Consider the following 27,896-nt stretch of genomic DNA (forward strand, 5'->3'; position numbering starts at 1 on the left):
CACCATCTGGTGGCCACTGGATGCACCTACAGTGAGGGAGAGTTCACTCCACCGTGCGTCGAAGTAAAACTATTCAAAACCACTTCCTCTTAAGTAAGTCGTTGTTTATTCAAAGCATTGAGATTAACCACCTTTATCATAAAACAAAAGGACCGTTTTACAAAACAAAATAATTTATTTACACACTTACATTTTGATTTTAATGGCATCGTCTTCATATATGACATTAGATGACAAATAATGTGCAAACTGTACCATGAATTTCTCATGATTTTACCGCTAGGCCAGCAGACACACGCACGCACACACGCGCGCGCGCACACACACTCACACACACACACACACACACACACACACACACACACACACACTTCAAGTTCCTGAGGCTGTTGACCTTTATTGCCTGAGATCATACCTGTGGGGATACAAAAAAAAAGGCTCCGGAGCCATTCTTGGGTGTGTGTTATCTAATAGTTATGTGGCTAAAGCAACATTTTAATAAATGACAATTGAACCAATAGTTGTGTTAAACGTTAGGTAATAACACATGTAGTCATAATTATATGCTTTACACACTGTTGCTCCACTCCCACAGGGACTTAACAAAAAAGCCTTGCCGTTTTAGTGCAAAAAGATGCAATTTACCATATTTATCATCCAACGCACCACAGTGAGTGGATGGGGGCGGGGGGTCAGAGGTGATTTTCACACCTTGTGGCTGATACATTTAAAACATTTGCAGGCATGTGTACAAGTTATACATTTGAGTGTACCCAGAATCTTGCATGTCTTGGTCGTAGACAGTGGCTTGAAGTCAGGTTACTTCATGCAGCTCAGTGTGTGCATGATCCCCTCGTCTGTCTGAGACAGTAAAAGAGAAACGCTGCTTCTGTTGTGTAGTAGTTCCTGACACATGGCTAATGTCAATCACTTGCACCTTCTTGACAAATTACATTATGCAACAGGTACGGGAATACCAACTTATTTGAATGATTCAGCTAAGACAAAGGCAACAGGTAAAGTAATCGCCAGCCATCCTCATACCAGTCTTTTAACAATCTGTACGTTATAGATGCTGACAGGCCAGGCGAGTCTGTATTCTTTTGTGTGCACTGTATGTGTGTGTGACAATAAGGTAATAAAAGGTAGTGTGTCTATGAAGTAGAGTAACTGTCAACCCTTCAAATCTGCCTCACCAAGTGGTGACTTGGAGAAACAGATTTTCAGAGTTTGGAGTTTTTTTATGACGTCAAATTATTAGTGAAATATCAAATATCCAAATATCAGTAGCCCTGAAATCTTTAATGTCTACAGGTACATACCTTTGCTTACTAATTTTCCACTGTTGCTCTCTCTAGTGCCAAAGGCAGTATTGTTCTTTGGCAATCTAATCTGCATACATTTACTGACCTTCTAAATATATGTACAGTGGTACAGAAACACTGTAAGGAGTTCGGTCACACCCTAATGTGTAATACCATTTTGTTCCTGTTACTGTAAAAGAAGTCAACTGGTTATTTAGCCGCAAGAAGTGCGACGAATACGGTATGTGTTGCTTTTGATGTAAAGTCTTTTTCCATACATGCCAGTCAGTCCTGAAAAAAAATGGTTTGAGAGCAGCTCAGTATGGCTCAAAGGTGATTCCTTTTGTCCTTTGATATGTCAGATTGGACTTCTGAAGGCAGAAGGAACAACCATTCCACCATCAAAACATAGCGTGGCTGGTCTTAATTCTCACGGTTTCTCTGTGGGGTTAATCCACCACGTCAGGTGATGATGCCAGCAAATGTGTTGATTGGTAGAAGAAGTCTTTTGCTCATGTATTTGCTCAGTCCAGCGTCTTTGTCCGCTCCCACCTTGTATTTGGACCTCATGGTTTTCTGGACGCAGTATCCGGGATCAAGACACGGGGAGATCTCGATGCTACAACACAAACATGTTCAAAATAGAGCCATCAGTTTGGGGGTTGCACAGAAACTGAGTCCAGACTCACAAAGACTCATAGGTCTTATTAGCTACTAGTTGAGAAAATCCAAAATCTAATTAAGAAAGTGATGCAAATTTAAGTTGTGGCACAAACTAAACCCCAACAGAGCAATTTCAAACCATAGGGTTCCACTTTAAAACCCACCATTGCTGCTACCCTAAAGAGACTTTAATTGATTGGAGATCTCTTTGATCTGCAAGAGCTTTCATAGCAATGATGGCTATTAATGATTATTTTTCAAATGAAACTGAAACGGTTATGCGCTCCCCCCCTGCGCTCTTCTCCCTCTCTGCCCATCTCAGGTGCTCCTGATTCCTGATTGTCAGTATGGCCCCGCCCCTGTATGCAAGGAGGCGGGGAGACAGGGATCGCCTCTGAGACTGAAGCAGCTTTGATCACCGTGTCTTCTTTCTTTTTAGTTTATTGCTTTGACGATGGAGGTCTGGTAGTCTAGTTTTAGGGAGGCAAAGTTTTGGGTCAGACAGCCCTTGATTTGTTGGCCCAGGCTTCTTCAATAGCCATATTCTGTGTAATTAGCTTTGGTTAAATCACTGAAAGTCAAGTTGTGAATACAATTTTATTTACTCTAACTAATCCTTGGGTTTGGTGTTCTTCAATATGTTGATGGTCACATTTAAGTTGCGTTTGTTTGCTGTGGCCGTAACATATTTGGGGGCTCGTCAAACAGTCTTGTGTGTAGAACGCTAGAGAATGGTTTTGATTTGGTGAATACTTGATTTGTGGCGTTGTGTGGAGATGCCTTCCCGAGGGGTGTTGTTGTAAGTGCTGTTTATGATGCTCATATAAAGGGTTGGTTTTCTCAGAGTTGTAAAAATGAAGGCTAGACTCTCTTACCTCTGCACGTCTTTGTAGGTCCTGCGAAAATCTCTGTCCAGTGTAACAGTGAAAGATCGACTCTCCAAAGTGCGAATCTTAATGTTGCTGGACCGAAACTTTGACTCCTGATAAAATGATTAATTGTTGTATAAATCATCTACATTCTACGAGTTTTAACATAAACAGTCTCCGTGAGGATCATCCACTAGAGATATTTGAGCCTAGCCTTGAATTGCCTAGACTCACCACAATGTTGTTTTTAGTTTTTGTTGGAGATTCATTCAATGTCATTGTCAAACAGTTCAGATCTATGAGAAGAAGGCAGAGAAAAAAAGTGAGCACAAGAATAAGACAAAATCATAAAATATATTTTAAAATAGTGTGAAATATTGAGTGTGTCAGAGATAATAGTGCACCTTCTGCTTTATTGGAAGGAATAGCATTGATCTGAGCGCCTGTTGTCCTGACTGAGATTCCTTTGTCAACGTCTCGGCCACTTAATGTCACCTGACATGACACGTGGAAATACACACACACACACACACACACACACACACACACACACACACACACACAAACAAAGCATGCAAGTGTCAAGGGTTTTGCAATAACACAAAGGCATTCCTCACACAAACGATACGATCTGAAGTGGATCGATCTGATAGATTCTTCCGGTAATTGATAATGATGGCAGTAATTTAATAAGGAAATAATGGATCTAAAAAACAACTTACCTTTCTGTAATTCATCGAGATAACAGCCCCGCATAGATCCCCTAAGCTCTTCTTCTGCTTTTCTGTTTAAGAGACAGGCATGTTGGTAAACTTGTTTGTGAACAGATACAGGCAGACAGGTGTGTGCATGTTTTATTGAAACGATTAGGAAAATAAAGTACAATCTAATTCACCTCTAATTGACGCTGAGATCTGTCGGAACTCAGGAAACTCCATTTCTAGATGAGTAAGAAACACATCTTCCACAGGATCCTTTGCCGTGTTGGTGAATGTGATCTAAGGGAAAACAAACAACTTTTAAAAACCAAAAGACATTTGAAAAATGTGAATGTGAATATTTTTGTGTTAAAACCTTTTGGTATAAAGTGGTTTAGCTCAGTAGATGCTTCAGATTGGAGAGTACACTGTGCTTTTAACCCTCAGAAACAAAAAACATTACACATGAAATGTATCATACTACCTTAACAAAGTATATGGTGAAGTAGACAGGCTGCTGGCCGGTACGAACGTAGTAGGAAATGACATCAGACACGAAAGGCTCTTTTGGCCTCCCTGGGTTCGTCTGGTGCTAGAGAAAACCAAAGTCATGTAAAATTATCCTTCCCACCTGCACAATGTTGCAACCATAAACTTATTTCAGTCACATTTGGGTCACATCAAGTGAATTTAGTGAGTCACTAAAATGTCATCTGCTTGTCAAGTAATACAGAGCTGCTTGGTAATTTTCCCAGTCACATGAGTAACAGAAACTGGCGTTAAGTCTATGGTTTTAAGTTTAAATTTGAACTTGTATTTATTTATATTTACTTTATGATTTATTCAAATGGCACATATGAATAAAGACCTAATTTAAACCTCAACCATTAAAAAACAAATTTTTCCATTTTTTCCAGAAATTTAAAAAGTTCTGGAAAAGGGAGGAGGATGCAGGAATTAGAGAACAACTATTTGATTTGAGGTATTTGATATGATATGAGACATAATATATGAAGGACATGAAGGATTTAGCCAGAGAGCACTCTACACTTGAACAAAACAAGCTTTTTTCTAATACTCATAAAGAAAAGGCACCTCATGCAATGTATCTCTTGTACTGCTATACCATTTACATATCACTACATTCAACTTCATATATTTTGTAGATGTTCCTTTGCACATTTTGTTTCCAATTTCATTTGAATTCTATTTCAGCTCTATGTAACTGCTGTGGTTTCAATAAAAGCAACATATTTATTTTTCTCAAAGTAAAAGATGTAATGCAACTTCCTCTGTTTAAACTTTTGCGGTAAACAGTTGCCATGTTGACTAAATTGGATGCAGTAATGTGATGACATTTTTATTGAAAAGAAAAGTATTTAAACTAAAGATAATCTAGTGTCCCTCTGTTCTCTCTCACTAGTCTTTCAAACACAAACTCTAACATTTATCTAACATAGCCATAGGCATTTTCCTTTAGATTTGTTGTCAAGTGTATTGTACCATCTTAGCCAGTCTGGGGATCATGCAGCCTAAACTCTTGATGTTACAGTTGTACCACGGGTCCACCATGCTCAAGTAGGAACCAAGAGTGCAGGGATTCCCCATGGACTGATGAAGGTTTTCCTAGAAAAAAAAAGGAACATGAAAGTGGAACCAAAAACTCATCAAATTTGACAAAACTACAGCAGAGATGAAAGGTTTTCTTCTTTTTTTTTTAGCTATTGCATGTTTTTATTTCTTTTAGTTGTTGAGTCAATATTGCAAATACAAATTCTTCACCTCTAAAGAGCAGCGACAAACAGCTCAAGGTATTAAAAAGGAAGTACTTGGTGGAGAAAAGACCCTTGAACTGACATTTATTTTAGAGTATTCTCAATGACATTAGACAAAAAGACTAAAAACTTAAGAAAAAGTGAGCAATAATTACAAATTACACAGAATATGGCTATTGTATAATATCATACCAAGAACAATAAAATGCAAAGCAAAATAGCCAAGCACATATACATATATATATATATATATATATATATATATATATATATATATATATATATATATATATATATATGTGTGTGTGTGTGTGTGTGTGTGTGTAAAAGACTGAGCATTTCCCTGCAGCGTCACTACATTATTACTTAAAATAAACACACAGTGACAACGATATAACGGGCATTTTGACAAACTGATCTTGTGTTACGAGAGACAGAAGTAATTTGTCTTGTTATATCTAGAGGTGTGTTGACTTTCACACAACAGGCCAATGGCATGTTGACAAGAGGAAGTGCCCTTACCTTGATAGAGGAGATGGGAGTTGTGGCCCTGCAAACAGGGATGTAGTAAAACTGGAGGTTTACTTTCATTGTAAGAAAAAGCCTCCGTGCTTCCCTTTTCCTGCAAAGACAATCCAGAGATTCGTGAGAAGCACAAAGAATGTCTGACCGAGCAGTAAAAAGGTTTTGGATTTCAACATATGACATTTGCAATAGAAGAAGTACTGTTTAGCTTCCCAAACCTGACATGAAAATATTTTTATAATCCTCCAGTTCAGAATACATTGTTTTGTTAATGCTTAAATGACAATGTGTAAAAACAAACTAGTGTAATTTAAGATTAGATGTTAACATGCCACATCTAGCTTCCTATTACTGTGACAAAAATAATTTCCACGATACAGTTGAGGCATCTTTGTTACATACACAGGTGTCCTATCAAAATAATAAATAAATGTATAATATATACAACAATAATGAACAACATATTTAACATAACAAACAAATATTTGATATACTAGTACAGTTTATACTTTTCTTGTGTAAAAGAAGGGTCATCTTTTCAACTCTGTATTGTTTACAGTAGTTTCAAGGAGAATTATTTTGCCTCGTTATTATGCATAAACAAAAGCAAGTTGCTCCAACATCTCATATCATCTATTTAAGAAGGGAAACCCAGTGTATGTTGTGAAAATAAAGTTTCCATTATTGTACTGTTTATTATATTGTGTTCATGAGAAAGACCACCATAAATGATAACTGCAGGACTCAGAACTCAAGAAGAGACTCAAGAACATTTTACAAAACTACAACAGTACAGTGGAATACATGGATATATAACTGAAAGCAATATATTCTATCAGCTTCATCATCATGTGATATGATGAGACCCTCACCTGAAGAAATAGTATGCCTTGGCCAGGCGGCCCAGTACCCTGTCGTCTCCCATGGCGACTATCCTGGCAGTAAACTGTCTCTGCTGCTTGAGGAAGGGGTTCTGCATCGCACTGCTTCCTGCCCGCCTCTGCAGAGTTGCCCCTCTTCTTCCTACCCTACCTCCACTTCCTCCTCCTACTCCGGCTCCGAGGCTTGCGTGATCCTCCAGGGTCTCCTGCATCAGCACCATACTGTCCTTCACAGACGGTTTCATCTTGATGCCTCCACGCCGTGACAGCCTCATCGACTCTTGCTTACTTCTAGAAGGAGAAGATGTACTGTCATACTCCAGGTCCTAATCATTTTAAAACGCTGTAAGGCTTGGAAACAAAAACAAGTGATGCAATAGATCCCATGATAAACATCAGTGTTCTCTTAAATCTTTTTGTAAGAGTTTTCCTTGAACCAAAATAAATGTTCTTGGTGAGGATCGACTACATTATTTCAACTTAATTTTAAGTGGCTTCAAGATCATTCACATGGAAAACAATGGCTCTAAAAATCTAAAAACTTAAGGTATGCTTAAGGCAGTTATGTGTATGTTTTACTACAGAGACTGCACATTAAGTAAAACTAGCTGTGGGCATCAACATGTCAACTAAAAGGGACTCGATTTACGTTTTGCATTGTTCCCATGATGCACTCATGCTGGCGGTGTCCAGAGATGACGATGGGGAGGGATCAACACCGGGGGGCAGGTCTCTTTCGATGCCGCTGTCGTTGGACATGACGGAGAAGCGCGTCATATCAGATGGCATCAGGTCGCTGGGAGACTCACCCAGCTCAAAGTCCTCCTGCTCCTGGATGAGGGAAAACTGATCCGACAAGGAGCTGGATCGAAACCACTTGGCCAGCTCTCGCCCTATCAACATTTCAACATTAATCATTTACACAACACCCATGTGACCAAAACAGCACAAACCACAGCACAGAACAACACTCTGTTCTCAAAAACTGCTCTCCCTGTGTTTATTCATTGACAGCTGTCATATCTCATCTGGACTGAGAACACACGCACATGCTGCACACTGAACACGTTAAGTGGCTTCAGCTCTGATAAACCGAGAAGAAACATCTACAACTATTCTCACACTGTGTCAGAGTGCTAAGTGGTATAATTAGCTTTTTAATGATGATTCACTTTCAAACTGCCTACATACTTCTACTTTAGTCATTTCCGACATGTCTCACAATGACATTCAAAAGCTCTGTGACGCTGTGGAGTTACATTGAATTGACTTCATGCTGATTGTCTAATGAGGCTGCTGTTGGTGAATAAACCTTCAATTTATAACTGTTGCCGTGCAAAAAGGCAGTTTTCAGGAAAACACTTTTAGTCTGTGATTGCACAGTTTTCCCTTTATTTCAGGTTCACTTCATTCAGTTAGTTTTGTGTTAAATAATTCCAGCTGCAGCCTAATTCAGTTCAGCTGACTGGTAGTAACAACTTCCTCTAGACCCCCCCACAGTTTCCAGAGTCACTCACAGATATCCAGATCCTCCGTCCACAGGTAGAAGCTCATCTCTGGGTTAGGAAGAGGGCAGTCACACAGTCCTCCACTGGACAATGGCTCTGCAAACACACACACACACACACACACACACACACACACACATGGAGGAAGAGAGATAGGAAGAGACCAAAACTGTCACAATGTTACTCAAAACAAACACCTCCCCACCCCCACAACTTCCTCTCTGTGTGAACACTGTTGTCTATCCCTCCATCTCCCAGCAGGGATGAGGGGAGAGCAGGTTCATCGGATAGTCGCTGACATGATAAAAGTGTATGTCATGGAAATAGATATCCGGAAAATTATAAAAATACTGACTCGACAGACTTGGCCATGGCCATGGAGGAAACCACTAGATAGTTGAAAACATGTCCATCACAGACACTATTTGAACAGAACACTGTACACCACTGTGCTGGCTTACAGTGAAGTAGCTCTGTTAGTATTCATTGAATATTCATTCAACCTTTATTTAAACTCCAAAAGTTCACTGAGGTTGCCCTCATTTACAGTGATGTCAAGTGACAGACACAAGCAGTTATACAACAAGATAGAAATAAATCAAACAAAACAAGATAAAAACAAGAACAGAATAAAACAAGAGAATGTAGAGATAACTGCCTCTCCCCATTAATGTTAATATGCTGAACTAATTAAAACAACCATTCTAACAACCTTGTAGGGCTCACAAACGTAGTGCATTTTCAAGCAACAATCATTTGTGAAATGTGGCGCAGCCCCCGTCACTGTGTGATGTGTGTAAGTGGTACTTAAAATCACTTTCGTAAAACAGGTCCCAGTTTAGAGTTTTAACAGAAATGCTTCTTTTTTTCAAACTGCAAACCGGGACAATAGTAATCCTAAATGCCAAACAAGAAATCAGATAAAATACTCAGAAGATAGGACTAATGTGCAATATATGCAGACATCCATGTCATATTTATCATCCCTGAAGTGGATGTAAGTTAATGCAGCAAAATAGCAAATATTTGGTCCACTTAATGCAGATAATGTTGGTTGATGGTTACATTTCGTCAGATGTGCCTCTGGTTTTTGGGGTTCTCTATGTCAATAAGTTGATTTCTACCTCAGACAGAGCAGCTGTGCCTCAGAGAAACTCTGCCTCACATGGCTTTGCAGTATTTCCTTTTCAGGGAGCTCCTACCTGAGTCTGTGTCGGTGACAATCTTGTTGTACAGCTGCTGAAGACGGCTCCTCAGCGCTCCCTCCTCCCCTCTGCCGCTCTCTTCCGCCCTCTGCTCAAGAGACGCCAACACTTCCTGAAAGTGCGACTCAACGTCTTGACCCATGTCCTGTCCCAGAACACACAAATACATGTGGGTGAACACAAATGCACACACAGGAAGATAAACACATACAGACTCTGTATTAATAGCAAAGAGGTGAGGGGTCAGTAGCGCACGTGTGTGTCTGCCCTGTTGTTTGTCCTGCTAAAGGTGTTAATTTAGGATCGGTGCCAGAAGACACTTCCACCTTGCGGCTTAAAGACAACAGACCTTCATTCAGGTTGTTTCACATAACACGTACATATGAGGTAGGGACTATTTTTCATCTGGGACCATAAACTGAAAAATTTACTTGCATCACCAAAAACATAGCATGACAATATCATATTCTACTAACGCATATTTGAAGCTTGAGAGTCATTCTGGTAGGTACTTGAAATCTCTAAAACTCTTCCAACATGCTATTTGTGAATTGACGATGGGCGTTATGCACGTGATTCCACTGTACATGGAGGTAATTCACCCCCCCCCCCCCCCCCCCCCACCCCGGATGACAAATCGACTGGACGAACTATATCAGACCAGAAGAGAAGCAATGTGGAATGATGTTTTCTAAGCATCTGTAGAATGTTAAGTAACCAAGCACATGGTTTTCTGACTAAAACCTGCAACATAATGTTAATAATTTACAATCCAGCTCACAAAAAAAACAAATTTTAATTAGAATAACATTGCTTTCTTACTATGGAGCTGCGTTGTTATACATTCTATATGTTTCATGAAACTCAATTTCCAGCCATATTTCAACATGCACTTGGCACTATAGCTTTCAAGTATGTTGCACAGATCGTTATCAGATCTGATAGCCTTTACGTTTTTGATATATTCAGCTGTTTTCCTTGCTTGCAGCTTGAAGCGAATTCAGTGGTATGATTAGCTTCCTACAGAGCAACAGCCATGCCCGAAAAAAAGTAAAGTCTAAAAAGTTTGTCCAATCAGGTGAAATAGACTAAGGGCCCTATTTTAACGATCTGAAACGCAAGTATGAAACGCGAAATGCAAGTAGCTTTGTGGGCGGATCTCGGGCGCTGTTGCTATTATACCGGCTGGATAAATGAGTCTTGCGCCCGACGCAAATCTAAAATGGGTTGGTCTGAAGTAGCTAGGTGTGGTTTGGGCGTAAAATAACCAATCAGAGCGTCATCTCACATTCCCTTTAAGAGCAGGTGCTCTTGTTGCATTGCGGATTGCTATTATGACGGCAGATTTGCCTGGTGCACGCCAGCGGAAGCTGTCCGGGATGCGGCAAAGTAATAAATGCCCGTCTTGTCCGGGTGGCGATGTTGCTGCGGCCTCTCGGGCGCATCTCCTGAAGTCTGGAGAGGATGGCTGCAGCCATGGAGCGTGGGCCTCCAAACGCACCACCTGCTCCTGTTGTTCCCCTTCCTTCTCCCCCCACTCCATCTCAGTCCACCCGCTCCATCAGGAGCGCATCGCGCATTGCCACTCCCGGACCCTCAAGTGTCCAATCCCACCGTAGTTCAACATCACGTCTCCTTAAGTTCTCTAATATTTCCTCATTTATGTCATCAACACATTGATGATTCATGGAAATGTGTAAAACACAACAAGCCACAAAGAATGCTGCGACTTTTTGAGGACTGTACTGTAAAGTGCCTCCTGAGCTATCCAAACACCTGAAGCGCATTTTCAGTAATATTCTATCTATTCTATCCTTGTAATTATGTATGGTTTGCAAAAATGGGAACTGCTGCGTCCATGTAGATGAGAGAAGTGTATGCGCTTTGTGCACACGCTACATTATGGCCAAGCATGCGCCCCTAAAATAGCATCAGAATAACGCGCTACTGACTTTAGACCAGGTTTTTCCTGGTCTGTGGCGGAATTGTTTTCTGAAACTGCAAAATAGCACCAGGGAACGTTTGCTCCTGAACACACCTCCTCTTTTCGCTGAACTGCCTCCGGGAGCGCAAATACATTCCCTAATTTACCGACGTGCGTCTGTGGAGGGAAAAGTCTGCTGTGCGCCGGGTGCAAAATAGGAATGATACATGCGTCGGTGTACAAAGTAATTTGCGCTGAGTGCAAGATAGGGCCTTAAGTGTTAATGTTAAGGTATCTGGGAAGGAAAGCATGTGTCAGTTAGCCTACTTACACAAACATCTGTCCACACTGAACTGAGCCTTGGTAGGGCACATTTACTGAAGCAACAATTGTGAGCAAACTTTGTGAGATTAGTATAGGTTTAAAATTCAAGTGTAAAGTCAAGTCACATTCAATGAATATGATTAAGTTAATAAGTAAACAAATAAACATGGGGAATTCTGAGCCAAGCTCTAACTAGATAAGAAAAAATGGCAAACATGCAGAAAACATTCACATTGACTTTACAAATCTTTGTGAGTATTAGGAAAGGTTTATCAGAGAGCAAAATATGCCAAGCAAACTTGCGGTGTACTGAACAGAATAAGACTCAAAAAGGAAATAAACAAAGCATAATAGCAGAGACAACAACATTGTGGAGGGCAATACACTGCAATCACCATAACAGACAACTAGAGAACTCAAAAGAGAAGGCAATAAGTGAGCTCAACCAAATAGTATTGTGTGGTTCCACTGACCTTTAGAGCTTGGGCCAGTTTCGGCCCGTTGCACTGCTCTGCTCCTAAAGCAGCCTGTATGGAGTGTTGGACCACCCTGCACATGTAATCTAGAGGACTCAGAGATCCATCTGAAACTGATGCGGACGTCTCAATATCACCCAACAGGACTTGCCCCAAAGAACCAGAGAAGACTTCTGGGTCAGCCAGAACAAAGACCCTGCAGGGATTTACATGACAGACTTGAGGAAATAAAAAAAAAACCTTCGTAAAGCTTCAATTCCCCAAGACTTTTATTGTACACTGAAACGTGTGATACATATTTGGCTGGACCACAAGGACTAGCCCTAGGACCTTGAAATCCTGTCCCTGCAGCATGATGAGAAATACTACAGTTGCCCTGGGGCCCGTTTAATACCGGGTTTCGGTACCCATCCCTAAATAAAAGGATTTTCCTTATTCATTGGGTTTCAGGCAGTCTTTTACGATGTGTTCATCCAGATGTTCACATTTGCGTACTGTACGTGGTCAGCACTACTACAGATGAACATTTAAAAGCTATTTTCACATAATAAACACCACCGCTGACTATCTCTGTGACAATTTGGCCACAGCTAGGCATATTGAGCACACACGGTCCAGCCATATACTAGGTTTTGACCTAGTCTTGTTATTTATGACTCACCTTTCCTGAAAGGGATAGTGCTCATTTTTTAGTCGCTGCTCTGCTGTGACCATTCTCTGGTACATCAGACCTGTGGAGGATCAAACAGGCATTTAATTACAGAATGTGGTTATCATACAGATTAATTGACGCATGCTTGATGAATGGACAGTTCAATGAACTGATGAAAAGAGAGAAATCTGCTCATCTGGTCTGACTGTCTACTCTGCAGTATAAACTGTTGTCTGTCAATACATTTATTCGATGCATCTCTGGCATCCGCTGTCTTTTAGGTTTGGCTACATTTGTTGTCTTAGGTCTTCTTTATTGTTTTCAGTTTGGTTTAATGTAGAGATGCACCGATTACAACTTTCTAGGCCGATTTTCTTTGAGTTAGGCCAGCCAATAACGATTTTAGCCGACTCCGATTTCATTATTTCTAACCACTTTACAGCACACACAAATATTTATTTTCTATCTTTTCTTTAATAGAACATTTTGCACAGAACATAGAACATTTTTTTAACAGATAATGGATCACTATAAAATAGAACTAAATAAATTACCCCTGGTGTGGGAAATTCACACAAATCTAAAGTGCAATGTTAGAACCATTTCCTTCTTTTCACATCCAATATCCAACTAAAGAAATGTGATTTTGGTTTTTGGTGTCTTCTTTCCATGCCCTACTTTTTCCTTGCAGGTGTTGCATATTGCAAACTTGTTATCTACTGCACACACGCTGAAGAATTTCCAAACAGCGGATATGTTGCAGGTTAATTCACGATGTTCCCTACATGTGCGAGAATAGCGCGGACACGCGCTTCACACCATGAGCGGGTATGTGCGACACACGGCGGAAAAGTTGAGATAAAGGAAAAAGAGACTGTGCTGTCGCGTCCGTGTGTGTGTGCGTGCGTCCTTGAGAACTGTAACTCGTATAACTTATGTTGTCAGTTAATTGTAGCATTGACCGGCATGAAATCGGCATATGTCAGACTGACCTGCCGGTCATGGCCGAGCACGTGAAAACCGGCCAATTCCGGTCACCGGCCGGTCTATCGGTGCATCTCTAGTTTAATGTAGTTTTTCTCTTTTATGCTAGGTAATTGTACATCTTTACAAAGCATGCATGGTCTGCCTTTTTTGCCCTTTTTTGGAACTGGTTTAAGACACAAAGGGTATAATTGCTACCTCACCAGTATGAGTAATATATAATTCATGTTTTGATGAACTGACTGACTGAGTGATTGGTCTTTGTGGGAAATGACAGCATCATGGCAAAATGCATAAGAATAAATGAATAAACCAATGGCATCATTGATGAAGAACAACACTCCTATTTCATTTGGTTACACTTTACTTTAAGTTTTCTACATAAGAGTGGCATGACACTGTCATGAATGTGTCATAAAACATTATAAACAAGTCATAAACGTGTTTGACATAACTCTTTTTTAGTAAGTGTCATTCGGTTTTCTCATGACACGTTATGGTTAGGGTTAGGGTTCATGTGTCATGACTGTGTCATGACAGTGTCATGTGAGTGTCATGTATTCATGACAGTGTCATGTCACACTTATGTAGAAAACTTAAAGTAAAGTGTTACCTTTCCTTTTTGTAAGAAAAATGTCAAGAAGGAGACGCAGTGATAATACCTGGAATGGAGCGTTCAGTTTTTATCTGTCTTGTGTAGCTGAGGCCTACAGTGCAGTAGGGATGAGGGTAGGTCAGGAGTTTCTTACAAAAGTCATAAACACGCTTGTACAGCTCATCTGGAATGTAGGCTGTCTGGATTATGAACAATAACACACACACACACACACACACACACACACACACACACACACACACACACACACACACACACATACACGACATGTAATACCAGTAAGAAAAAACTATTTTATAACAAAAAACAAAATCACAGGCCTACATGCCATCTTTTTAGTTGTCCACTTCCTTGTTGGCATTTGTTCCTGAAATAAAAACACATTTCTCCTTCCCGTTAGGTACTTTTTGCAGAAACTCCCTACATTGCATACCTAAAAAAATACATACAAGTGATTTTCTAGCATACCAATGCAACACTGTCTAGGAACAAACTTGTCCATCTGTGGATTTGGAGAATTCTCTTAAAAGGCAGTGAGGCCATGCCTCTGCTGTGAACCATGCCAACCAGATATATTTAGTCATATCTGTTACCCTGTTTCATACAGTCTATGGTTACATCCCTAAAAAGGATTAAGACTGGATACAGTGGTGGTGATGGCGCAGTGGATATGATGCATGCCTTTGGTGTGGGAGATCAAAGGCATGCTGCGATACATTAACCAAAGTGACCCTGAGGAAGACACTTAACCTCTAGTTGCTCCAAAGGTGTGCGACCTCTGACATATATAGCAATTGTAAGTTGCTTTGGATAAAAGCGTCAGCTAAATGACATGTAATGTAATGTACAGTAGCATTACAGAAATGATCTACTCAGTATGGCTTTTGAAACTGATTAAGCGGAAATTCCTAACTGTATGCTTTTCAATAAATAGTGTCAAAAAGTATGAACTGTACCTGAATAATGGCATACATTAGTGTGTGGAGCAGAGGTATGATGCATTTGCGAGAGTCCCATCTCTCAGCCTGCAAAGACAACACACACTGTTAGGCCTCCACTCCAGCTCCTCGACTGACAGACTGACTGTATATTGTTACTAGAGCTGAAACAATTAGTTGATTAATCAATTGGTTGATTGACAGAAAAATAGTGATAAAAGTGAAGATTTAGTGTGTAGACCATGTCAAAGTTTCAACAGTGCCACTGCTGAAATCAAGTACCTTTTCCAGCTCTTTTATCAGCAACCACACCAGAGCTAAGCTGTTGGCAGGATTGTTTTGGACCTTCTTATGAAGTGTCCATCTCAGCATGCCTGCACACACAGATAAACACACAAGCCATTAACAGATGCAAGATTTGCCCATGAGTAACACAAATTTGCTAAATGTGTCACACTTTTCTCCATTACAGTGCTAATTCAAAATATGTCTGATGACTAGCAAGTGAACAGCCCTCATACTGCTGACACGGCGAAATATTCCACAGTGTGATTAAGACTCACAGGCTAGCTTCAGTAAATATGTATTCAGGGTGGTTTACTGGGGTGGAATTGCTATGCTTTTGGATACAGAAAAATGCTGGAACACATAAAGTCTTCAGCAAAGAATCGAGTCAGTTTAGTGATGTCTAATTCTCATGTCAATATATATTGAACCATTGTGAATTTATTTACATGATGAAGTTGGTCTTTTTGCTGTTGCCACTTTTTGAAAACTCTTTACCGTAAATGATCAAATTAAGACCCAGTGATATAGTCGGATGATGCGGTTTGTAAGATTTCATACATTACGTGTGAGCAGAGCCAACCTCAGAGATAGATAAAAAAACACATCAGTGCTAACACAAAAATCTTCACATCGTAATAGTTTTACTTTATTTCACTTTATTACCTTTGTTGAAACAGTCAGGCGACTGCTGGTTGTCTGTTTCCCTGGGCAACACAGCCTGGATGCTGCGGTAGAGTTCTGGCTCTGGAACTGTGGGGGAACAGCTGGCTGATAATAAAGTCGAGAGGTTGTGTGTTTAAGTCTGAATATGAAAAGGTTTTTTGCTTTTATCAGTAACTTTTGAAAGAAACACAGACCAGCCTTTAATTTTTCTGCACATATCTGCATCGTTGCGCACAGTGTGTGTTGTGTACCTGTTGGCTCCATGCTGTGCATTCTGGTTGAGTTATCCCAGTGGGCCTCGTTGGTCATGTCTCACATGCATTATGGGTCTATCAACTGTAATCAGAAAGAGGACATGGACAGGAAGTGCCAGTCATGTTCTGTCATGTCCAAGGTCAAACACTAAGTGGGTGGACAGCCTGCCTGATGGCTGACAGTAAATGTGGGTAAGCGTTGACTGTTTTCAGCAGAGTGTAAAATTACACTGATAGATTGAAAGAAGCTAATTAAAAACCTCTCTGGTCACAGGCGGGCTGTCTTGATACGTTCCTCTTATTGTATTTTTGTGTGAAATATATTAGCCCCAGTTAACATTTACTGTATGCCAGTGTTATTGCTGAAGGGGTAAATCCAATTTTTTGTATTTAAAGTTTACCCACACAAACGCCTACACACACACACACACACACACACACACACACACACACACACACACACACACACACACACACACACACACACACACACACACACACACACACACACACACACACACACACACACACACACCAATGGTTAACAGGTGTCAGAAGGTGCAGTGGTCCCACACTAACCCTCCCCAACAGTGCTAAAGAGTATTCCTTTAAATAACTTCAACCCACTTCAACTCTCAAGCCACTTTCCTTATTTCAGGTCCCACACAGGTTTATGAGTCACCTCTCAAACCTCCGCATCACTACAAATATAGTGAAATTTGGCTAAATCTGAAAAGCATCACCCACTTGTTTAGTTTTAGATCCTTTATTATGAAATTAAGATATCCAACATAAAAAAAAACATTGAAGCCACAACAAACAGTAAGCGCCAATGCAACAGGAAACTGCATTTCCTGCAGCATTTATACATACACGGACTGTTTCTTGTAACTGCAGAGTAGTGGATAAGACATTCATGCTTTGGTCCTTTCTGGACAATTTCTTAGAGGAACTCCTTCAGCTACTTTGCTCTCAACATACTGACCAAAGATCACCCATATACAACCACTTTGGCACAAATAAAGAGCTCATGAGGATGATCATAATTTTAGTGTAAAACAAACACCAGAAATGTATCGTACCATCACTCGGTCACAGAAACAAAACATGTCCAAAACAGGCAGAAACCAAATGCTTTTGCTTCATGGAAGTTGTTAATTAACTTTTCAGCCATCAATTAATTCAATCCAAATGTTAAACATGTATATCTGTAGCATCACACGAGGCAGCAAAACTACCAAAACCATCCTCCTCCATTTCCTCCTGCTAACCTGTCAGGCATAACCGACAAACAGTAAAGTATAGATGGTAGTACATAAACTTACCTTGTCCTACAGGCATGGACCAAACAGTCCTGCAGGTCTTTTACATATACACACAACACTGCGTACTGAAACTAACAAGTGCGTGACACAGAGAGAGAGAGAGAGAGAGAGAGAGAGAGAGAGAGAGAGAATCACAGGCAAGTGAGTACAGTGACTCATTGCTGAATATATTTCCTCTGGTGAGAGGGTATGAGGTAGTGACAGGGGATAAGCAGTGTGTGTGTGTGTGTGTGTGTGTGTGTGTGTGTGTGTGTGTGTGTGTGTGTGTGTGTGTGTGTGTGTGTGTGTGTGTCAGCAGAGTTGAAGTGGGAGGTGGGGAAAAGAAAGAGGGGAGAGAGTGTTGAGCAGGTGTTGGAGTGTGTCATAACCTTTATTATTTTTCTATTTTTTCTATTTCTGGACTTCTGGCTCACAACATGTTGCTCTCTTTCATGTCAACATTCAACATTCATTCCACACACACACACATGCCAAACATGCACACACACACACACACACACACACACACACACACACACACACACACACACACACACACACACACACACACACACTGTGCTGGAGGTCATTCAACAGGCTGCATGTGCACAATGAAAGGATTTTGTGTGATGGATTAACCTTGATCCCTCTATAAAGCAATGCTTTCAATTTCAGAGAGTTAACAGAACTGCCTCAGCAGCTGAATGCTGCCTGTTCTGCCTGTTTGACCACAAGTTTCCGTTTGCCTCTAGTGTATTCACTCTCTTGTCTCTGTCACTCTGTCTCCCCCCCTTTTCCCTGTTTACATATTCTGCCTTCTATCTGGGGTATATGATGCACATGATGTCTCAAAAGATTGTTTCTGTCTCCTTCCTTAATGCCTAACACAAAAGACACAAAGACATAATGGATTGTATTGATATACAGAACTTACTATGCATGCAAAATGCATCCATGTGCAAGCGTAGACTCTCGTCCACAGCGATGTGCAGACGTACACTCTGTTTTACCTTTGTAACGGAAACTATTATTGCAGTGTTGGTCCTAACACATACACAGCATTTCCTCTCTGTCAGAATGAGTGGGCAGACGACACTCTATATTTAGATAGACGGAGAGACAGAGAGAGAGAGTCAGAGAGCGAGAAAGATGTTGAAAAAGAGGTAACCAGTTTTAAAAAGCTTTAAAATAGATGCACCACATCATTCACAACCTTTCCAAATAATTAGCTTAGAAAAACCACACCCTGCAGAAAAAAGCACCATCATAGCTTTTTGATTGTATTTCAAGCTAATATCACTGTAAATGGAATATTCAAATATAAAACTTCATTTTGTTTGACTTCTGTTCAAGGGCCACATGCTTTTCTGTGTATTTAAAGAATTTTATATAATCTAATATACACAATTGTTCTAACAAACAACACCAAGGAGAGAGAGAGAGGAAAGTTGAGTTTCAACTATTAAAACTAGGGCTGGGCGATATGGTTGAAAACTGTATCACGATATAAGTTTTTCATATCGGTCGATATCGATAATTATTGATATTTTTTATGACCTATTTAAAATAAGGACCAGGAGAAAAATATATTAAATTTAAACATTTTTATTTAAAACTTAACCCTGCTCTGATTATAATCCCCTCAATTATAAAAGCAGAAATGTCAACACAACCATGGAAAACATAATTAAAATGTAAACAGGTCTAAAATCACAATGAACACTTAACAATTATCTCTTAACATTAAGGTGCAAAATTAACGAATAAGTAAGAAATGCTTAATAAAGTGTCATAAAATAGTTCAAAGTGTTAGGGGAACTATTTTCTGCAGGTTTAGTGCTAGGTTGGTAACCTGGCTTCTGGACAGTGCTCAGCATGTCTGCCTTCGTTATTTCTTTGTAGCGTTTAGTAAGGCGCTGATGCAGAGTACCTCTCCATGGTGGTCTGCTGCTTGTGCCGTGTTGCAGCTGCAGATGTTGTTGGACGTTGATGGCGGATACGGCTGTGCTCGAAAGTGTGAGCGCGGCTAAAGTGGTAAAACAAGTTTATGGTAGGCCTATTACCAGTGTTGGTGGGGACGACGGTCTGACGACATTGGTCTGACTACGGTCAGACTTATAAAATCCCCAAAACTGCCATACTGACTTTTCCTGTTTTATCAACAATTTCCTCGCTCGCTCCGGCACTCACTTTCCACTCCACGCCGGTTCTGTTATTGAAGAACACGAGACAGCGATGTGGCGCAACCAAAAATGATACTGTTACATGATTGGCTGTTAGAGTGTCACTCCCCACGTTGCTAGGTTGCCAGAGAGTGAGGGCCTTTGTTCATGCAACCAAACTTGATTCACAACCTCTGGTTTGTTCTGATGAAGAAAAACAAGTTATCGAACGTTTTATCGACCGCATTTTCTATTGATATTGATTATGTGTCTATCGCGATACATATCGTTATCGTTTTATCGCCCAGCCCTAATTAAAACTACATTAAGGTTGCAGATGCACACAGAAGCAAAGACAGATCATATACAATGAGCATATATATGCATATAACGTCACCAATCACAGTCAATCCTATGACCTTTCTTAACTTTTTGGATCTACCACTGTGCACCTTACAGCAACATCCTCTTCCATTATTTTAACAAACCAACATGAGTGGTCGGGTACAGACTACAATGCTCCTAACATCCCTTCCTTGATTTGTACACAATGTTTCTTTTGCCATTAGTGCCAGTAAAAAATTCCAAATGGCTGAGAAAGTGCTAATTAATATACCACAAGCTAAAATGCTATTACAGATGCCAAGGCCACATGCCAGGGAAACAAATTTTGACTGTTGACTATTTACGGTTAATGTGATTCAGTTTCTGATCTGAGTTTCGGCAATGATACACATCTATCTATATCTTCTGCATGTGGGCAGGCCTTTGGCAGTGGTCAGCTGAAGTTTCAAACAATGCAGCCAAATACTGCAGAAATCTCAGAAAACAGGAAGGCCGTGACAGCGACGTGTGGAAGTGCGTTCATATAGCAAGAGAGAGGTGGTGGTGCAGTGGGGGTGGGGTTGTACGTGTGTGTGTTTGGTCGATTGGAAATCCCCAACCTTCATGTAGGATAGCATGGTGTGCATTGACATAGACGGGCCTTATCGCCTCTCACATGAAGACCTGGACAAAGTAGAAGAGCGCAGAAATAACCAGCAGAGTGTGTCCCCTATAGCTAGCAAGTAGCCTAATACCTGAAACAAAAGTACAGGGTGAATGACGCAGTGTGTCTTTCTGAAGGGAACTGTGTGTACAATGTGTTTAAGGTAAAGGCTTATGGTAAAAGCAAGTTCATAAAATTCCTCAATTTCATTACTGTGCAAATGTCGAGGAAAAAAAGTAGCTGAATGGCATCTCAGGAAGAGCCAATAGTTTATATTTGAGCTATAAATCAGTCAAACAGTGATCATGCTGTATAACTAACAGAAAGTCAGTCCTTAATTAAAACCACGCTAAGACAACTCAGTGCTGTGAGGAACACACATGCAGAAACACTCACTCATATTCAAAAGTTGCAAAGAAACCACTAAAACAGACAACGTTTAATTCTGTGTGAGCAACGGGGGATATCAATGAAAGCGATTTCCTGCATCAACGTGCTGGACAATATGAGGAAGTCCTCTTGGATCAGTGAATGTGTGTGTGTGTGTGTGTGTGTGTGTCTGTGCCTGGCCTGAGTTATCAGGGATACATTTCTCCTCAGGGCCTGCAAACATTGTACGCAATACCACAATTGGCACCAAACACGTGAATATGTCATAAAAATAAATCAATGAAATTTGCTGTAAGGAGGAGTTAGTGTAAATACAACATTAAATCACAGGCGTGAATGGACAGGGTGAAGATTTTTGCTGCAGGATTAGGTGTTAAATCCATCAGGCAAGAGGAAGACAGACAGGAGGAGGTGGAGATACAAAGGGGTTTCCCGAGAAGGTGTGTGTGTGTGTGTGTGTGTGTGTGTGTGTGTGTGTGGTATTATGCCTTCTGTGAGGTCTATGATTTTGAGAACTGGGTCAATAGGTCCAAAAGGGGTCAGTTGAGGATGTGGCATTTAGGTTGGATTAGGCAACATGCGTCAGTTAAGGAGTTTTAAACAAATACTATGTTGAAACACAAATGCAAATGCAAACACACACACACTATATAGAATTCTTTCACTTACAGTATATCCTGTGCATATGACCACCTAACGCAGAGATATCCATAGGTGTTTTGGAATAGTGATTAGATTCATTCTTTATGCATGAAATACTTCTCAATCCGTTCTTATCGCAGATTAAAAAAAACTCCAAACAAAGATGGCATTTTTACCAAAGATACAGCTGCGGCCTAAGACAGAAGGCCTGTCGGTAACCAGGGAGAGCTGTGGGGAACACTGAGTATGAATGATTTACTGTATGTTTTCATTCAACTCTCATTTTTGTGTAACAGAAGCTACACCAGCTATTTAGTCGTCTACCACTGTTGTGACTTTGATTTATAACTTCTTGCCAGTTTGTGGAGAAAACTTTCAGATATTGTATTTGCTTGTTTTAGGCTTAAATCTGCAGATTCTTTTTAGTGCTTTTCAGCAAATTGCTATGGTACAGTTGACTTGTTGTTTGGAACATTGTCCTTTAAACAGATAACTTCAAGCCTCTGCTTTCGAAGCATCCATGCCATTTGTGTACCTGTTCAATTACATGCAATGCATCCCAGATTTTCCTGATATTTAAGCCACATCTTAAGTCTTATACAAACTGTAACTCTTTGCTTCGGTACGCGCACAGCAAAGCACAGGGCACAGTACGTCTCCACCATTTGAGACATTCTCTAACCAAATATTCTGGATATTCTGCAACTGACTAGAATGGAAAAACAAACATTGTTTCCAGACATGCCGAGGAAAAAGTGAAAAAGACAAATTTGTGGGTTCCGGTGAATCATCAGTCTCCCCACGTAGCAGACCTTATTTGGCCACTGTGGGCATAATGAGGTAAAGCAGTAACATAGCGGTAAACTTTTACAGAAGTGATCCAACTACAAGCACAGGATGTACTAGGTGCGTCACATAGACATGATCAGCAACACAAATAGAACAAACACACACACACACTTGGCATGAAATAGTGTTCGCCACGATGGAGTCTGCTTTCCAAGGAGTCCACAGTCACATGACTGTATCAAGAAGTGTTGCCATTTGTTTTTCTCACAAGACAAACAAAAGGGTGGGTACTCAAATTTAAGAGAGTCTGTGGCTGTCTGCATTTTGGGAGCTGCAGTATGTGTAATTAAGGGTGTTTTGTAATAACTTTGGAAAAGGTTGTCATTTAAAATGTCTTTTCTGGGAATAGTTGCGTGGGTTGATGAGGGCCCAGCACTCCAAGGCAACATCTGCCCATAGTCCTGAGGCTTTAAAACAAAGGCTTTAAAACAAAGCCCCCAGGCTGCAACTAACAACTGTTTTAATTACTGATTTATCTGCAGAATATTTTTTCAATCAATAAACTAATCATTTAGTCTATAAAATGTCCAAAAATAGTAAAACATGCTATTCACACTTTCTTAAAGCCAAAGGTGACACCTTAAAATTGATTTTTTGTTCCTTTAACAGTGCAAAACCTAAATATATTATATTTACTATCAAATAAGATAAACAAAGGCAGCAAATCCTCACAATTAAGAAGCTAGAACTTGAGAATGTTTGCCAGTTTTGCTTTAAATATGACCAACTAATTATTAGAATAGTTGCAGATTTTTGTTTATAGGGCATCAAGTGACTAAGAGTGATAGCTTGAATTAATCAGGACATCTGACTGAGGATCTGACGTTTCAGCACCATACGTATGATCTAACTGCCCTAAACTACTGTCCCTGTTAAACTCCAAAGGAAAAAAAGGGACTACAAGGGTTTATTGAGTTGTTTCCCCTGCAGCAGGAGGAACTACTCAACAAGTCCTTACTGTCAGTTCTTTGCGTTCACAATTCAGATCAGTTTGAGCAGAAATCACAATTAAAAACAAATTGATTGCAAACTCTTAGCTGAGTTTGTGGCCAGTTTGGTAAGGGAAACCATTTTTTAAATAGCAACTACCAGCTAATTTAAGCACCGGCTCATTTTTGCCAAACTGCTTTTCCAACTTCAGCATTCCAACCAAAGGCCAAACACATTCTTGTGATGTACTGTGTGTCAGATGGCCTCATGTGGGCTGACTTTACCAGCATCCCTTCTTGATCTACTAACTTTGATTATTTTAGTGATAAGACGGCTTTGGGCAACTATTTTATAGACTGAGAGGTCTTTGTATAGAATGGTCTCATGTCTCATGATGTTGACCCTCATCAGGGTGGAGTGGCACAATGAGTCGCACCCTGTCCATCCATCAGTCCATGGATCTAATTTGAACAAAACATGAAGGAGACGATGGCACTGTCTTCCAGGCAATGTTTAAAAGTGACACAGGTTGACTTAATCTAATATATAGTAAAGAATGGCTAGTTCAAAAGGTTAAATCAAGTGTGACAAACCAGGGTTAGACTTAATTTGGGTCAGTTTTTGACAAACCTTGGAAGGGTGATTCAAGTTGTCAGGGTGTTCTGTGTGCATGCATTTAAACACATTAGGGGACACTTAATGACCTGACACTTAAAGGTGAAATATTAAAAAGCTGGTAGGACTTGAATCTTACACAATAATTGTTTTACTTTCTACAAAGTGGCTGTGTTGTAGAAGTGCCTTAATATAAGTAATGGCTGCTAGATGCCAACCTAAAGGTAACTGATGGAACTGACAAAATCGTAACTTCTCTCTAACCTACATATAGTTTACATTTGCACTTCTTGGTGGTCCCCTTTTAATGTCATGTCACAGAAAGATACATATTTTGAAAATTACTGCTCTCCACTGAACTAACTGGATAAAAGCGGTTGCAGATGTTTAACTGGTAAATGATGTTCCCTATTGTTACTATAAGAAGGTGAACTAAGAGGATCTTTTTAGTTTGTTCATTATCATTATAAAGAGTGTTGTGTTAAGCCTATGATTACGGTAATGACAGCTTACTGGAACGACCGGTATTAGTAGTTGGTCATTTGTTTTTACAATTACAAAGTTTTAATTGTAATCCTGTGTTTTATGATCCACCTGTTCTAGTCACCTCACCGGAACAGCTATCCAAAACATGTTGTTCTGCAGCATTATCTCACTATACTGTAGATGTTTATGATGTTACACTGTGGTGATAATAGACAAACTTTGTTTTATATTTTAAAAAAATAATAATATATTAAGACATAATAAGATATTTTTGATACTTTGAAGTAAAGCTGATGTATTACTGTTTCCTTTCCTACTGTTTTTACATACCTGTTCTATGGACTTCATTGATTTGTTAACTGTCAATTGTTTCTGGATGTTTTATCACCCTTTCTGGATGAACAACACCTGCCATAAAATAGCATGCCAGCCTATTGGTCAGCATGATTTATGAATGTTGGTGTGGCTTTCTCAAACATTTTGACCTGATGAAGATCCATTTTGGATTGAAACGTTGTCATTAAACGTATACTGGCTTGGAGTAAGTGTGCAGGAGTTGCCTTTTCTTTATTGATGCTTCTTCTAGCCTTTCAGCTACGTGATGTGCGTATAACTCTCCATCAACACTGTGGTCATAATAACATATTTCGGCACAGTGATCACACTGTCTAATGATACAGTTACTATTACAACAGATATCAGATTAACACCATGTGGCCTGTTACTAAATTTCCTCAACGTATAGTATAATTATGTAGTATCATTTCGATAATGGGTTGTTACTTATTGCTTTATGGGGTTATGTAATGTTATTTTAATAACCAAAGCCAAGACTGGATTACCAGCATTCACTTAATCGCCTAAATATTTTAAACCACTATGTCACTGTTTTGTCATGTCTAACTGGAAAGCCTTGACATCAGCAGATGGATTTTGATCTAGATTAGAGAGCTTTGATATGCTTTAACTGGGTGTTGTGTTAGAGTGGATGGCTTCAACAGCTTTATGTTGTCAACACTAGATGTTTACATAACCTATATATATATATATATATATATATATATATATATATATATATACAGTACAGGCCAAAAGTTTGAACACACTTTCTCATTCAATACGTTTCCTTTTATTTTCATGACTATTTACATTGTAGATTCTCACTGAAGGCATCAAAACTCTGAATGAACACATATGGAATTATGTACTTAACAAAAAAGTGTGAAATAACTGAAAACATGTCTTATATTTTAGATTCTTTAAAGTAGCCACCCTTTGCTTTTTTGTTAATAAGGGAAACAATTCCACTAATTAACCCTGACAAAGCACACCTGTGAAGTGAAAACCATTTCAGGTGACTACCTCATGAAGCTCATTGAGAGAACACCAAGGGTTTGCAGAGTTATCAAAAAAAGCAAAGGGTGGCTACTTTGAAGAATCTAAAATATAAGACATGTTTTCAGTTATTTCCCACTTTATTGTTAAGTACATAATTGCATATGTGTTCATTCATAGTTTTGATGCCTTCAGTAAGAATCTACAATGTAAATAGTCATGAAAATAAAGAAACACATTGAATGAGAAGGTGTGTCCAAATTTTTGGCCTGTACTGTATATATATGTTCTATTGCCAAACATAGCAATGTTCCTATACTATGGGTTATTGCCCATAACAGAGAAGTGCTGCATTGAAGGATAAAAAGAGGAGGAAAAGTTTGGATCTCATCGGCCAGATCAATTATCACCAGCTGCTGCTGGAAGAGAGTACCACAGAATGGATGGAAAATGCAAGACACACACACACACACACACACACACACACACACACACACACACACACACACACACACACAGACTGGAGCCACCCTGCATCCCCTTAATTAATAAATGGTACCAGGAAGCTGGGATCTAAAACAACAAAGCTGGAGGAAATACAGCTGTGCTCTTAGACTCCCAAACAGACACAACAGAGAGCCAAGGCTTCAATCAGACCCGGGCACTGTAACCAAACCCTTGTTATTATCTCAGGAGGAAAAAATAATCTTGTGTCTTCATGTGTCATAGGCCATGACGTGTGGGAGTTTTTATAGCCTAACTTAAATATAAAAGAGCACAGTCAAAAAAGTATAAAAAAAGACAAGGATCTTCAAAGGAGCGGTTGACACATAGGCTACAGCACTGGTAGAGCAGCACAAAGAGTAGGCTACGTATGTTAATCAGATGCTGCACAGTAAACACACTGCCACATATACCTGCATGTTACTATAAGTGGTATACTGTAAAACGTTATGATTAACTCATACCGCTCATCAGTGCGAAACGTAAACAGCAATAAAACGATACGTTCATGAAGAACCGCAACAACAACAAAACATCACTCAAACATTAAAAGGTAAACTCATTACAGAAAAAAACTGCGGGTATAAGATGACTTTGGACGAAATATCTACTGACAGCTTTGTGTTACTCTTACATACACGCAGTAGGCTAACAATCTTCACCATCTGCAATATAAACTGTAGCAACAATTTACAGTCGTCGACATTACTGTAACCTTTTCGCGAGTACGTACAGTAAACAGTAAACTATAGAGACGTTTGCCATTGGTAAAAAATCAAAAAGTTCAGTCTTTGGGAAAACGTACCTGCAGTTAAGTTGTACTAACAGCTCCATTTGTCCACTGTATCACCTCTCTCTCGATTACACTTTTTTATTCAGCTCCAGTCAGTTAGTGTCACTCTGAGTGCTGAGTGAGGGTTGTCTTCAGACCACGCCAATGGCCACAACCGACCAATGGCGTGCCACTAAGGGCTTGAATTAGTAACCAATCAGAGCACGTATCCAGATAGATAGATAGATAGATAGATAGATAGATAGATAGATAGATAGATAGATAGATAGATAGATAGATAGATAGATAGATAGATAGTGGTTTTAAAGTAGCAATGCATCATATTCTATGAGTTGATCACATATCTTGTAT

The 27,896-nt window shown here is 39.8% G+C and overlaps 1 protein-coding gene across 6 annotated transcripts; it reads right to left on the bottom strand.

Moving 5' to 3' along the window:
- Positions 1-87: 87 nt before the first annotated feature.
- Positions 88-27,663, bottom strand: pik3r6 (phosphoinositide-3-kinase regulatory subunit 6). Of its 6 annotated transcripts, XM_028567745.1 has the most exons (22): positions 19,782-19,821; positions 18,786-18,948; positions 16,545-16,629; positions 16,294-16,398; positions 15,625-15,716; positions 15,361-15,429; positions 14,451-14,583; positions 12,814-12,883; positions 12,150-12,348; positions 9,426-9,573; positions 8,233-8,319; positions 7,365-7,608; positions 6,707-7,006; positions 5,832-5,931; positions 5,038-5,160; positions 4,019-4,126; positions 3,732-3,834; positions 3,559-3,620; positions 3,241-3,331; positions 3,071-3,132; positions 2,843-2,949; positions 88-1,923 (listed from the first exon to the last, which is right to left on the bottom strand). In XM_028567745.1, exons 3-22 carry the CDS (start codon positions 16,600-16,602, stop codon positions 1,767-1,769), a joined length of 2,418 nt encoding a protein of 805 aa, XP_028423546.1. In that variant the 5' UTR covers positions 16,603-16,629; positions 18,786-18,948; positions 19,782-19,821; the 3' UTR covers positions 88-1,766. The 6 variants fall into 6 exon arrangements, with proteins under 6 accessions (XP_028423546.1, XP_028423562.1, XP_028423556.1 ...); XM_028567761.1 differs by lacking the exons at positions 18,786-18,948; positions 19,782-19,821 and adding an exon at positions 27,558-27,663 and having other exon boundaries at positions 16,294-16,380; XM_028567755.1 differs by lacking the exons at positions 18,786-18,948; positions 19,782-19,821 and adding an exon at positions 27,558-27,663 and having other exon boundaries at positions 6,707-7,003.
- Between the last annotated feature and the right edge of the window lie 233 nt (positions 27,664-27,896).

Source organism: Perca flavescens, chromosome 2 (assembly GCF_004354835.1).
Source record: "Perca flavescens isolate YP-PL-M2 chromosome 2, PFLA_1.0, whole genome shotgun sequence".
Taxonomy (NCBI): domain Eukaryota; kingdom Metazoa; phylum Chordata; class Actinopteri; order Perciformes; family Percidae; genus Perca; species Perca flavescens.

What these genes read in the sequence shown, in the direction of transcription:
- pik3r6 (XM_028567725.1), bottom strand. Translation starts at nt 16,602, where the DNA reads ATGACCAACGAGGCCCACTGGGATAACTCAACCAGAATGCACAGCATG. An exon ending in AACTGGCCCAAGCTCTAAAG is followed by an intron (nt 9,574 to 12,149) that starts GTCAGTGGAACC and finishes GTTCTGGGACAG; the next exon opens with GACATGGGTCAAGACGTTGA. An exon ending in TCCTTCCAATAAAGCAGAAG is followed by an intron (nt 3,133 to 3,240) that starts GTGCACTATTAT and finishes TTCTTCTCATAG; the next exon opens with ATCTGAACTGTTTGACAATG.